Source organism: Drosophila ananassae, chromosome 3R, assembly GCF_017639315.1.
Source record: "Drosophila ananassae strain 14024-0371.13 chromosome 3R, ASM1763931v2, whole genome shotgun sequence".
In the NCBI taxonomy this organism is placed as follows: domain Eukaryota; kingdom Metazoa; phylum Arthropoda; class Insecta; order Diptera; family Drosophilidae; genus Drosophila; species Drosophila ananassae.
The window spans coordinates 13,866,769-13,880,422 of NC_057930.1; the positions used below are offsets into that span (position 1 = coordinate 13,866,769).

The 13,654-nt window shown below is 38.9% G+C and overlaps 4 protein-coding genes across 4 annotated transcripts; 3 read left to right on the forward strand and 1 right to left on the reverse strand.

Moving 5' to 3' along the window:
* Nucleotides 1–3,083: 3,083 nt before the first annotated feature.
* On the forward strand, nucleotides 3,084–3,895 carry LOC6502404. Its single transcript, XM_001963182.4, has one exon. The coding sequence runs from the start codon at nucleotides 3,124–3,126 to the stop codon at nucleotides 3,478–3,480; it is 357 nt and encodes a 118-aa protein (XP_001963218.2). The 5' UTR covers nucleotides 3,084–3,123; the 3' UTR covers nucleotides 3,481–3,895.
* Nucleotides 3,896–5,209: 1,314 nt separating this feature from the next.
* LOC6496880 (protein I'm not dead yet) lies at nucleotides 5,210–7,423 on the forward strand. The gene is made up of 9 exons (XM_014905939.3): nucleotides 5,210–5,291; nucleotides 5,354–5,492; nucleotides 5,548–5,813; nucleotides 5,881–5,995; nucleotides 6,054–6,103; nucleotides 6,164–6,283; nucleotides 6,349–7,024; nucleotides 7,092–7,208; nucleotides 7,264–7,423. Exons 1-9 carry the CDS (start codon nucleotides 5,287–5,289, stop codon nucleotides 7,351–7,353), a joined length of 1,578 nt encoding a protein of 525 aa, XP_014761425.1. The 5' UTR covers nucleotides 5,210–5,286; the 3' UTR covers nucleotides 7,354–7,423.
* A 3,439-nt stretch (nucleotides 7,424–10,862) lies between these two features.
* On the reverse strand, nucleotides 10,863–11,834 carry LOC6498637 (ribose-phosphate pyrophosphokinase 2). The gene has a single exon (XM_001963180.1). The coding sequence runs from the start codon at nucleotides 11,832–11,834 to the stop codon at nucleotides 10,863–10,865; it is 972 nt and encodes a 323-aa protein (XP_001963216.1).
* Nucleotides 11,835–12,271: 437 nt separating this feature from the next.
* LOC6496881 lies at nucleotides 12,272–13,390 on the forward strand. The gene is made up of 2 exons (XM_001963179.3): nucleotides 12,272–12,850; nucleotides 12,947–13,390. Exons 1-2 carry the CDS (start codon nucleotides 12,362–12,364, stop codon nucleotides 13,265–13,267), a joined length of 810 nt encoding a protein of 269 aa, XP_001963215.1. The 5' UTR covers nucleotides 12,272–12,361; the 3' UTR covers nucleotides 13,268–13,390.
* Nucleotides 13,391–13,654: the final 264 nt, after the last annotated feature.

Genomic DNA, 13,654 nt, shown 5'->3' on the forward strand with positions numbered 1-13,654 from the left:
ACGAAACCCGGGGTCCAACATCCAAAAATTAAATATGTTTCACCAAACAGAGCCAAATGTGCTGAGCTCTTAAGTGGGTTGGTCAATTTGAGGGCATTTATTATTCACTTAAATAAAACATATTTTTCGCAATAAACATTTTCTAAAAAAAATTGGCTTCTATTGCTCTTCTTTTGGCTTTTGAAGTTGGCGAACTTTAATTTATTTTTGTATTTTATCTGTTGATAGGGGGCAGAAGCCCGAGGTCAAAGTAATTATTTCCATTAATTAAGACAACTCGTTATTAAATAAACGAATATGGGAGAAAAATATGCATTTCGAAAGCCAGCTCCATGTTGACACATTTTTGTTGAACAATGGGCTCTCATTATGCGTTTGTTGTATTTTCAAGCTAATTTCCTTTTCATTATTATGCCCCATGGAGTTGGGGGCTGGAAAGTTAAATTTTTAAATGGTATGATTTCCGGCGGAAATTAAAATTTCCTTGCACCCCCATGTGTGGATTCTATTTGTTTTTTTTTTGGGCGGAATTCTCGGTGAGAATGTGCGTGTGCTCCACAGACTGTGGAGCTTTAATGCCTGATGATAACTATCGGAATATGGTGTGCCATTCATTCGAGGCGATTGACTGTCAGGCGAACTATTCTGTCGAAGTGAAAAATCATCCTCCATCCCCGCAAAGTTCAGCCAACTGCATTTTCAGAATATGACAACTAAAAAGGGAGCCAAATGATAAATGATGCATCCAGGACCCAGGACATCCACGGGACACAAAAGGCGAAAGAGAAACAAATGCTCAGCAAGATGCGGATAAGTCGACATTGAGTATGACTATCACTATGACTATGACTGGTACTGCTGTGGTGGCCTGATGCTGATGACGCGCACATTGTCGCCTCGTGGCTTCTCTGAACGATGAAGCGAATGAATGAAGATTTATGAGGCATTAGACATATGCATCCCAGCCAGGGCAAAGGGCTGAGTTTTAGCCTTTATTTCCATCGAGTTGGAGCTCTTTCTTTCCAGGACATAATTGCAGTAATTTGCTGGCAGTAATTATGCCACAACCCTTTTTAGTTGCAAGTGGGATAAGTATACTTTTTAGGAATATAGGAATATTAAATGTCATAATTTATGTCTAACAGCATTTACTTTTCGCTGTATAATTCAATTTCGGCACCCTTTGTGCAAATAATGTCTTTATGTTTATTGCATTTTTAATTAAATTGTATTCTTTCCGGTTTTAGGTTTAAAAAAAATCACTATTCATGTACGTTCTACTATATCTACGCTTTTCATTTAAAACGAAGCCATCAAAGACCCCGAGGACCTTCAGTGACAGAAGTGCCAAGCATAATTGAATTTTTATGTTGAGAATTTTTTAATTTCAGAAGTGGCCCACATCAACGAAACAAAACAAGAGCCAGCAGGTGGGCTGGCTCTTTTTGGCTTTCACAGCCCTTTGTGTCTGTTTTGGCCTTAATGGAGTTGTTTTTGGTGAGCGCCAGGGCATTCAGTGGCATGGCATGGCAGAGAGTGGATCAATGTTCGGCACATGGTTCGGGCCCATTACCAAAACTCACCCATGTTAAACAGCAAACATCATTAGCCAGAGATAGAGCTAGAGTTAGAGCCAGAGCCAGTGCGAAGGGCGAAATCATCTTAGAGGTTAAGCTTGTTGGTCTGCTGCCATTTGATTTAATGCTCCAGCTAATTAATAAAAGTTACGAAAATCATTCTTTAAAGGATAAATGCTGAATGTTTTATATATATATACATATATATATATATATCGTGGCAGCCGAGTGTCTGTTAGTGCTTCACAATGCTGAAAATTGCTTCATTATGGGGCTTAGCAAGTTTTAAAATTTACTTAAACGCTTAAGTACGCTTTCCAGTGCCCCAACCGCCACTCTACCTTCTACGACTGTCAGACTTTCGCTAAGCTACAAATGGTTTATAAAAAGGACCTGTGAAATCCACTACATTGGCCTTTGTAAAAAGTTACCTTAATCCTTTGCCGTACTTTGGAATGATTTTCATGCTGGGAATTATAGAGTGAGTACTGGCGGCTACCAGAAGCCCTTCAATAGTGCTCTGACTATTTTATTTTGAATAGTGATAAACTTTTAAGTCTATAGTTGTCTATTAATTTTTTTATATGGCTTTTCATGGTAACGGTGGCAATTTTTGTCATCCAATTTTCTGTTGCACTTTTTACACCCAATTCGTTTATACATATATATTCGTCGTGACAATGAAATGGGCGGAAAAAACGGCGGGAAGGCAGGAAATGGGCGTGTAAATATGACTGCCCATCCACCTATATAGATAGCACCTGAAAGTTACTTCCTCAGCCATGTTATTAAATAATAAAACTGTGAAATTTACACTCGATTGCATGTGTCATTTCGGGGTCGATGTTGGCGGAAAAGTGCAAAGGACCTGGCCATTCATTTCGCCAAATGCAATTTCAGCCAGAAGAATGACGGAAAAAACGAAAAATAAAGGAAAATGGAGATTGCGATAATGAAAGGGGGAGAACAAAGAAAAAAACGTGGCTAACAAGCAATTGAAAAGGTCTAAAAACAAACGAAAACTTTACGAGAAATGAAAGTGCAATGCAGTTAAAATTGGAGGATGGTCTTAAAGCCCGATTTCACTTTTTGGTCACAATATACGACAATGGTAATTATTCTCAGAAATGTGTCAGAGAATTAAATAAATAATTAATAAAATAAATACCCTTTGACCACTGCCATTTTTATAAAAATAATTTTTATTTAAAATATATTCGTGGATATGATTTATGACTGTTTTTTGGTAGCTTGAAATTAATAAATTTTGAACAGAAATTCATTCATTATCTTCGGCACACACTCATTCATAAAAAAAGTGAAGCTTTTTTGAACTATTTAAAACATTTGATCAAATAAGATTTAAAAACAAACCCACAACTGTGAAAATTTCTTGTGGCTATTTGATTAAATAGAAAATAAAAGCATGAGAAATGTAAAAAGGCCTGAATGGCTCTAATTAATGGCTATGAGCAATCAATCGATGGCTGTGAATATTCATTAACAGCTGGCTGGGATTCAAGAGCCCCAACTATTGCGGTTGGCTATGAAATTCTCAATTAGTTCGCTCTTGGCCGCCACCATGTACACATCAGCTTCCACAGCACTTGGCCTTGTGCTCGTCCTGCCACTGGCTTTGATGCAGCAGCAGGACACACAAACCGTTAACTGGTTAGCCCAAATAGAACTGGAGTTTCAGGACCATCCGGACAAGTTGTCCTATTGCCGCAGCCTTCAGGAACAGAATTTCCAACAACAATTGCAAATACCTCTACGGCATTCGAGTTGTGGTGAAATTTTAAACCATCAAATGGACGTGATGAGTGAACTGTTAATAGAGACCGAGCCCCGTTGTTGGCCAGGTTGGAGATTTATAGGAAGACGTTGTCGAAAAATGGCCTAAAGCAGAGAATTTCAAGCGGAATACTTAGCAAAGGACAAAGAAACTTTAAATCAGGATCATTTAGGATAGGCTTTTGCTAAAAGAAAATGTAAAACAAAAAGGAAAAATATTTCCAAAAAAAAAGAAACACAATGGATGGCAACCGGTACACATGTTCATGATTTTTGACTTGATTCCAGGTTCTTGGCCATAAAACTCAAGCATCCATCATACACCCATGTGTTAACCCTAATCAAGAAACGGTTCCTTATATAAATATGTGTATATATATTCACGTCATGTTGGCTTGTCAGCTCGCCTCGGGCAAATAACAACAATAGCCGACGGATAAAGCCAAAATAGCGTCGACTGCCATTTTTGTTTATCAACCTTCCGTATGGAAAAAAGGGAATATCCAAAGTGAGCAGTCAATCAACTTCCGCCCCACTGTTTGGCCTTTGTTGGCTCGACCACTCGACCAGTTGGCGATGGGGTCCTTCCCCTAACGGTCTGCCATCGCCACTAAAATGCCCTGAACTTCAGGTGTCAATGGGACAATTGGGGAATGTAGTCCTTTGACAGTGCTTTGTGTACATCATGGCAAGACTCATTGCATTATCTTAAAGTTTCTCTAAGTTACTTATACCATAATATAGTTTAAAACTCAAATATATAATAAAATAAAATAAAATGTTTACCTAAACAATGTTTTTAGTCATGTCATAGTTTTTGGGGAACTAGCCATAACTTGGTTAATATTTGGCAGATCGGCGAATGATATACTTTTCCCATCTTAGGTTTTCTAGTATTTTATTTTATATCGGAACCGATACACAATGGCTTAAATAATGACTAAAATGTGAATCCAAAGTTCGCTTTTTGGCCACTCTATCTTAACTTTGGTCAACAGGGCTCTCCGCATTTTTTTATGTCAGGACAATAGCCATATTATTGATAATAATTGTCGGAGAACAGAATGTTATACCTTCCCGAACTTGGGGATTCGAGTACTATAATTCTACATCAAAAACTGTCCAACTTAAATCTGAGCCGATTTTATCAAATTTTCAAAGGGATATGGCCACTATATGGCCACAAATAAAGCCGTGTTTCATAAATGGGGTTTCATTTCTAGATCGCAAATTTATATATACAAAAAATTGGCTGAAATGTGTTTCGAAAGGTTATTTTTAACCAATTTTGAGTAATTAAATACATATATATACAAACAAAAGCTTGTTTTGAAAATTACTTGGCATGAAATGGTTTTTGGTCAACAGACAAAGTCTTTGAAGCTTTCATCTAGTTTTCAGGACATCGAGAGAGAATCCCTCTACTGATTCCAGGACTAACGAAGCGAAACACAGAATAGTTACGCAAAATTGCCGTCGACTGCGCATTGTTACGCGCCACGTGGTTGCACAAAGTTGCAGATTCTCTTGCTCCTGCCACTGCCACTACCACTACCCCCTGCATTGCCAACGGCCCTGGCCATGCCACCCAGAATACCATTACTATTGGCTCTATCACTGCCACTGGAATCCGCCAACAATGCAGTCAGTAGTTCTATCATGCCACTTTTACCGCTCTGATGAAACTTTTTATTGGCCAAATTCGCTGCAACTATTCGCCTTCAGAGGACTAACAAATCTTGACCTACTAAAGAGCCTTGGAAAAAGAACTTTATCAATAAACATTTTTACGAAATCTTCTACTGATATTAATCAAGTTTATAAACCAATAAGTAGGCATTTGTCATACCTTTCAAAGTCATTTAAATCCAATCTACACAATTCGTTCGACTTTCCTATTAAACACTACTGAAAAATGGCGTAAGTGAAAAATAAATATATTAAATAAAATATTCTGGTAATTAAACTAACTCTGATAATAGGGAAGACTATAAACCGGGAAGCGTTCCACTAGAAGAGCAAGATGATCGAAAGTTATTCTGCAAATATCATTATAAAGGCGTTCTAATTATACTCATACCCCTAGCACTTGCTCCCATGTTCCTAGCATTTCCGATATTGGTGAGGTTCTTCGTAAGAATCCAATAACAATTATTAATTCGTCAATATTGAAAAGGTTTTCAGGTTTCTGTACTTGACCTTCTGCTTCTATTTGTATTACATACTCAATTTAATGGCAAGAGGAGCAGCTGCCTTTATATACATTACCCTAATACCCGTTTGTGGTATCGAATCCTCGAAGCCACTCAGTATCAGCTACTATGCCGATATAATATTCCTATGTTACGCTGCCGTTTTCATGGGCGGTGCGATGGATACATCTAAGGTTAGTGAACGCATTGGAACATTTATGCTCGGCATTTCCAATGGCAATATAAAAATGTAAGAACATTCGGTAATCAAAGAATTTGTTTTAAATCTGATGAGAAAAATCCAAATATATGTACAGGCTACAGATATTTTTGACAATTTTGGTAATGTTCAATGCCGCCCTCGTCAATCCCACACTGGCAGCAGCCTTTTGGATGAAAGTGGCTCAAGCGGCGATGGTTGAATTGGACAAAGTAATTATTTATAAATTTTATATTTTTCTCAATAACACTTTTTATACAATTTCTTTAGGGTGGCGTTGTGAAACTCTATTCCGATGAAAAACCCTATGAAGTTGGATCGTGAGTATTTCGTTAAATTTCAAAATTCAAATGTTTATTTTAAAATTTGACTTGCCCCAGGAAACCTTATCCATCATTCCCGGCAGCTGGTATTTTCATAACATGTGGCTATGCTGCCAGTTTGGGTGCCATGATGTCTCCCCTTGTGAATCCTAATGGCATCATTGCTTCCAAATATGGGTAAGAACCAAATTACCCAAAAATAAAAAATAATCTTTACTTTCCCCTCATATTTCTCCAAACAGGATAGATATTTCGGGTTTGGTTATGATTACGGCTGGGCCCGCAATAATAGGTGTGATAGTTATGATCGTCTGGATCAATCTCATCTTCTTTGGAATGCTGGGCGGTAAAACGAAGGCGGATCTGCTGGAGGGGGCTGCCAATAAGCCCGCCTTCAAGCAGGCACTCGTCGATAAGAAAGCGAGTCTCGGAAGCTGGGACACGCATGCCAAAGCAACCTTGAGCCTCATAATTTTGATGTTTATTCTGATGGCCACTCGAAAACCGAATATCGTTCCTGGCTGGGACGATTTTACCGGATCAGTCACTTGTGGCATCACCGTACCAGCAATATTTGTTGGAATTCTATTCTTTGCGGTGGCAGCGAATTATCTATTTTGCCGATATTATGTCTGCCGGGAACCGGAGAAACAGGGAACTGCCCCGTCGCTTGTGGGCTGGAAGACAGTGAACAACATCTGTCCGTGGGCCGACATCTTTATGCTGGGTGCTGCAGTGAGTGGCATCGTCAGTGGTGTCCCAAGTCAATACTATGCCACCGTGGTCAAGGCCTTAAAAACAGATGATGGAGGTCCTTTTCTGCACTTTCTTTATGGCGCCTTATATGGAACATTGCTGACAATTTTAGCCCCGGCCACGACTGTGGCTCAAATTGCTATTCCAGTTGTCTCAGAAGCAGTAAGTGTATAGCGTCAATACCTTAAAAAATTAACTTAAAATTAATTTAATAATATTTTTTAATCAGAGCCGTAATTTTTCGCTACCATTTGCCACCGCGTTGCACAATTCCTTTTTATTGCCAACGAGTTCGGCAGCAAACACGCTCGTCAGCGGTTGGGGAAATGTCAGACCTTACCTTTATGTAAGTAATTCATTAAAATTGCAAACATTGAATTGAAAATTATTCCTCTATTTAGCTCATTGCTGGAATTGTCCCCACCATTATTGTCTTTTTGACGGTTTTCGGCATGACCTCTCTCCTTCGGCCGTCCATATATTATACATAAAGTTGAAAAGTGGCTGATTTATTGGTGTGTAGTGTAAAAGTCAAATAAAATTGTAGTGTAATAAGTGAAACAAAATATTTTTTGATTGGGATTGGAGTTAATTAGCCAAAAAATAGTTATTTAAATTAAAGTTCTACTTAGTCGCTTTCAAGGATCAACGCTTTTAAGGTAATTAGCCAGTTTCGCATTCAGGATACTGGATCCTGAGCCCCTGCTGACCATTCGCACCTAATTCACATAGCTCTAATCCAAACATTGCCCACACAAGTGTCGGAACTAAATTATTCATTTGTTAATTTAGACATGGAAAACGGGCGTGTTTCTCTCACTGGCCAAACTCTTTCCGGTTGAATACTTTCCCGGCTGACTGTCTGGCTGGCGACTACATTAGCTATTGGTGGACCTGACCTCGGGATACTCATGCGTATGTATACAACCTATTCAATTATTAAAGTCACTTGGACCATGAATATTCATATCATTCAGGACATTTCAAAATTGCCCATTTAATTGATTCAGCAAAGGTTAACGACCGGGAAAATGCTTATTTATGTTATGGTATTTATTTATTTGGAAAAGATTATTAAAAATGCCAATGAAATATATCCTTTACTCCCCACATTGAAATTTTAATTTTTTCGACAAATTCCCTGAACTTCTTATTTTACTTAGTCACCAAATATTCAATTGCTGACTGTCTTTTATTTTTTTACGCATTTTAAATTGTACTACGGGTAAGGTAAATGTATGTATATATATTCAAATATCATGCACGCCTTAAGCTGATTTTCCACGCTGGTGAACGTCAAGCCTCCAGGCATTTCCTCATTCCTCACTCCCAAATCTAGGCTCATTATCCTTTTTGACATCTGCAAAGGTTTCACGTACAAATGAGCAATGGAAAAAAATGCTCCACGATTTAAGCTTGAAACAGCTTAAATAAATATATATTTTTTCAGAATTAAAATTTGATAAAAACGTATTTTGAGAATATCCATCCGGCAACTGTCAGTTAATTCTCTATCTGTTTCTGATTTTTGAAATGTTGACGGAAATTAAAAGGCTGAACGGCTTTTTTGGACCATTGTCTTGAAAAAAATCATTCCATCCAGATTGAAACAATTTTAAAATAAGAAAGAAAAAATGTATGCCACAAATGGTATGATGGATTATACACCTGCGGCGAAACTCTTTTTCATTCGTAACTTTAGGACAGAATTTTGTGTTTTTGTGATGGAACATTTTCTAGTTTTTATGTACAATGACTTGCCGTTTATTGTTTTCTTTGCGAAAAACTCCCGAAGGTTCAGGGAAACTTAAGTGGACCATTGTCCTGTTCAGAACAAACATTAATTTTGAATAGGAAAGTATTTAAATCTCCACTTTTAAATCACTTGATATTCTTGCTTAAATAATATTAAATTAATTAGGATTATTCATAGCACAAATAATTATAATAATCATTGTTGACTCGCCTCTTTTAAATCACAAATTAGCAATTGATTTAACAAAACGTTTATGGTTCTTTGAATTTATTGTATCATCCACAATAATGAACACTGATAAAAATGTATGGCTGACAATGTGGGACATTCAAATTTGTATGCAAATAGCTCTGACAATATCCGACAATACGTGATATCCCAAAAAAAAAAATAATAATAATAAAGGAAACTAATGAAATTAAAGCGATTTTATCGAACAAAGTAAACAAATCTCATCATTGATAGTGTCGCGCATGGTCAGAGGTTCAGGATGGTGGAGGGGAAATAATATTAAATTTATGTTCATTGAGATAAAAGCCTCATTTTTGACTTTGGTTTTATTTTGTTTTTAATTTAGACGACGAATTGGAAAAAAAATTGCCCGTAAAATTAGCACACAAAGCAGCATGAAAAGGAAAATTCATTTGCCAGCGGAAATCGGGCAGCCATGACGCCATTTTTCAAAATGGTTGTCTCTGTCCGTTTTTATTTGCCTTTCCGTCCGTCTGTCCGTCAGTCCGTTTGTCCGCCCGTACGTCCGTCTGATTGTCGTCTGTGACGACTGTCTCACTCCCCCACTTAATCTAGCTCTGTCTCTGTCTAGTGATTAGCTGTCACGAAGCGGCGGCAAAAGGCAAAAATGAATTATTATCGCGTTGCGTTCCAAATGTTGACATAGATTTAAATTATTTGTAACAAACTCAACGAACTGTGTCCGTTCAACTTCCTTCCATCTTCATCGTCGTTTTTAGTCGTTGCTTTCAGTGGAGTATCCTCGATTTATCCTTCAGTTTTCTCACGCCCCTCAGGTCCTGTTTCTGATTTGATTGCCCAGGAAAATGTTTCGGCAAATACCACAAAACCGCCATTTGGTATGCTCTTTCAAGGAAGCCATCTTTTCACTTTAATGGTCACTTTCTTACTTTTAATGGTTGATTTTATATTGGAGACACCATAACAAAAAAAAAAAAATAAAAGAAATTAACAAATTATGTTGTGATTAATATTTAATTAAGCTTTATTGCCTATGCAGCCATCATTTTATGTTATTATTAAATTATATTCTGCCAGTGCTGGCGAAGGAGTAAGAAAAGTATCTTCTATAAAATCGTTATTTATGTCGCTGGCTTGTTTTAAATTGCTTGGGAAAATGTTCGTCACGTCCTTTCCCATAACAAGGAGAAAACAACTAATAGGCTCAATTAATAAACTTTCCGCAGGCATGGGAACCAACTTTTGCCGCAGCTCATTTACTTCGAATACTGAAGGCGGTAAACAAGACACAAATCCTAGCCTTAAAGGACGAACAGCCACCAACCAAGGCCAATGCTATTGTCATTATTTTCAACGTCATCTCCTCGGGGCTTTCTGGGATATGGTTTCTTCATGATCTCAAGTTCCCACATTGAAATAATAAATAGTTTCTAGGTCAGATTTTAGGGTTATAATCTTGTTTACATGTACTTGGCCATTTCAGCTTCTGTTTTTCCATCATGGCCAATATTGATGAGAATTCATTGTCCATAGAAATTGTATAGTTGTTTGCTTACTTTTCACTGGACAATGCCTATTTCGTTTGGACCAGGACCCCAGGCGATTTCTAGTAAACACCTTTCTTTGAACCGACTCAGGAAAGTGGGGATAAAATGGCGCTGAAACAACAAGGACTCAATTTCTATTCCCTTTTCGTCCTTTCTGCCATGGTGCTCTTTGATTCTGGCCCAGCTTCTATCTATCAGCTCATTACCTTGAGCCCGCTTCAATGTTTTCCACTTGTGGCATTAATTTCTGCTGTGTAAGCAGATAAATTGCAAAATGTCAAAAGTTGTTGACAGTCATTGGCATCAAAATGGATCCCTTTTACTTTCCCGTCCTCGGACCATCTTCCCTGCCAGGATGAGGTGTCCATCAAGGGGCAAAGAGCAAATTTAAACACTCTATTAAATGCGGAGATTAAGTCAAAAGATTCCTATTCCAGTGAAATTATTTTACTTAGAATTAAAAGCAATTCTCTGAGGGAATAATTTATTGGCTTGAACCGTAACAGTATTGGGGTGGTGTCTGTTTAATCGTGTGCGGAGTGGACTGCAGTTTTAAAATACTTTGCGAAATCATATCTGCGATATTAATCACACGGAACTTGGGATTGGTGGTCAGATCAGAGGATTGAGGAACCGAATTAGTGCAAACGACAAGATCAAAAGCCGAATCATTGAGTTTTTGAACGGCATTCCCTGTGAAAATGCCATGAGTCACAAGGGCATAGATCTTCAAGGCTCCGCTCCTTTGTAATTGGAGGGCGGCATGACACAAAGTCCCACCCGTATCGACCATGTCGTCCACGATTATGGCCGATTTCCCGCGGACATCTCCCACCAAAACCATTTTCGAGACCTCGCCAGCCCTCCTTCTATGTTTCTGGAAAATGGCCACATCATTGCCCAGTAAACGACCTATCTCCGAGGCTAGTCTGACTTCGCCAAGATCCGGGGTCACAATGACCATGTCCTGGTATTTGGGAATGTTTTCCACTATCCATGCCGAAAATATCCCGTCCATGGAATGATTGTCACAGGGAATATCGAAGAAGCCCTGGATTTGAGGAGCGTGCAGCTGCAGACTGATCACGTGATTCACTCCGGCCATTTGCAACATGTTGGCCACCAACTTGGCCGTAATTGGCTGATTTCCGTCATCCATACGATCTTGCCTGGAGTAGAAGAACAACGGCATTACGACCGTGATCTTGTGGACCATTGCATAGCGACATGCCTGCACTATTATCATCAGCTCCATGAGCATGTCGTTGATGGGCTCGGTACTGGTCTGGATGATATAGACGTCGGCATCCCGGACAGAGTCTATTAACTTGACCTTGGTCTCCCCATTGGCGAACTTCGACAACGCAATCCGGCTCACTCCGAGACCCAGACCCTCGGCCACCAAGTCAGCCAACTCGGGATGCGAGGAGCCGGACAGCACCACCAGCGGGTGCATCGGGAAAATGTAACGAAACTCCGGCAACTCGATTCTCGGCCAAATACAGGAAATTTTGAACTCAATTGATGACTAGTGAAAAGCTGAGCCATCGCCTACCTTGGGGGTAATTGGCTAATGTTCCAGCTGCGACCCGCCCCAAGGCATCGACAACAATTAGAGACAATTAGACACGGGATTGATTTGTAAGGAACTGTCTCATCGCATTATAAGGACTCCCTCTGGGTCCGGCCAGAGCCATTATGCATATTACAAAGCCCACGGGTCGATTATGAACTAATTGAAGAGGGCATTATGCCTGAAGGTGCTTGGGTATTATGTTGAATAGTTTGAGAAGTCTTTTCCACACGATTACTTAGTAGTGTTCCATCATCATCACTCTACAGCACAGCTTACAAGCTGCTTTAAAGTGCAAAGAGTGCCTTGAATTTTAAATCAACCTATGACTGTCAACTCAGTATATTTTTAGTTTTAATGAGGAAGTCAGTTGAACCAGCATATTATACTTGTTTCCGAAGTCCTTCACTATGGATAATTTCAAATACATCGTCAGGCACTTGGTCGTGAATATAAGTCCATACTTGGTGTTATCCTCTTACATATTGGATGTCGTCTACGCCCTGTTCAATATCACGAATGTTGGCAGGACAAGAGCCGTTGTCCTGGATGTCCATGTGGCCTTTGGCTATATGTACACCAGCTTCGATATTATCCTGAATACCGTAGCTATCATTCTCATTATGTTCACCAGAAAGCAGGACAGTGGAGTCACTATCCTGCTCATCGGAAGAGTGATCCATCGCATATTGTTCACCCTCTGGACCATGTTTTTCTATTTCCTGCTCGACGATGCTTTCGATGTGGGCTGTATCTTGATACTCCTGGCTGCAAAAATCAGGCAGAATAAAAGACACGAATGGGCCAATTTGGACAGTTGGAAATTGGAGCTATTATTGCTGGTCGGAAGACTTTGTATGTGCTCCATTTTTATTGTATGGCTGGATGAGGAAGCGAGTGTAAGTATAATGATGAAGGATATCGGGTATAAGCCATGAATTAAACATATATTTAAAATTATGCTAACTTTGCTTTCTATATTTTCTCTTTTTTAGAACATTTTCTACATCATTTCTGTGGCACTATTATTTCCTCTAAGTTTGGGCTTAAGCTGCCAAATTTTTTCATTTCTCACAATCTGTGCCATACTCTACCATGACATTTTTAGCAACCAAGCCAGCTTCGTAACGGGCTGGGACGATTCGTTTCTCTCGGTGGAATATTTCATGGTTATGTTCTCAAAACTAGGCGGATTTTTGCTGCTTTCTGTGCTGGGTGGTGGCAAGTGGTCCATCGATGGATTCAGAAACAGAAAAGCCGAAAAACGAGACCAGAAATCAGGCTATCGACTCATGAAAAATCAAACGACTGCCTAGACCGTTTTTTCCCTCAGATTGTAAACTGTATCTGTTTTACCATGGAAACATTTGTGGGATTTACATAAACTTTAATGGCACATATATATATATAGTAGTCGCCTGTGGTGCAGCTAATGCTTATTTTTATTTGTATCTCTATTTATACACCTGCCTCTCGGCTACGAAGGGGCCACTCTGAATGTTCTTTGATTCGCGCCTCGGTCGCCGTAAATTATTAAAAAGTTTCGAGTTTTTCTTAAGCGGCTTTCCCAACTGTCTAAACACTAAGGAAAAAATTGTGTAAGATAATATGTAGTTTAATTGAATCTCTAATATTTTCTTCGAAAGAATTCAATAACAATATAAAGTTTTTAGTAAATGATCTATCATTGGAAATATTTAAAC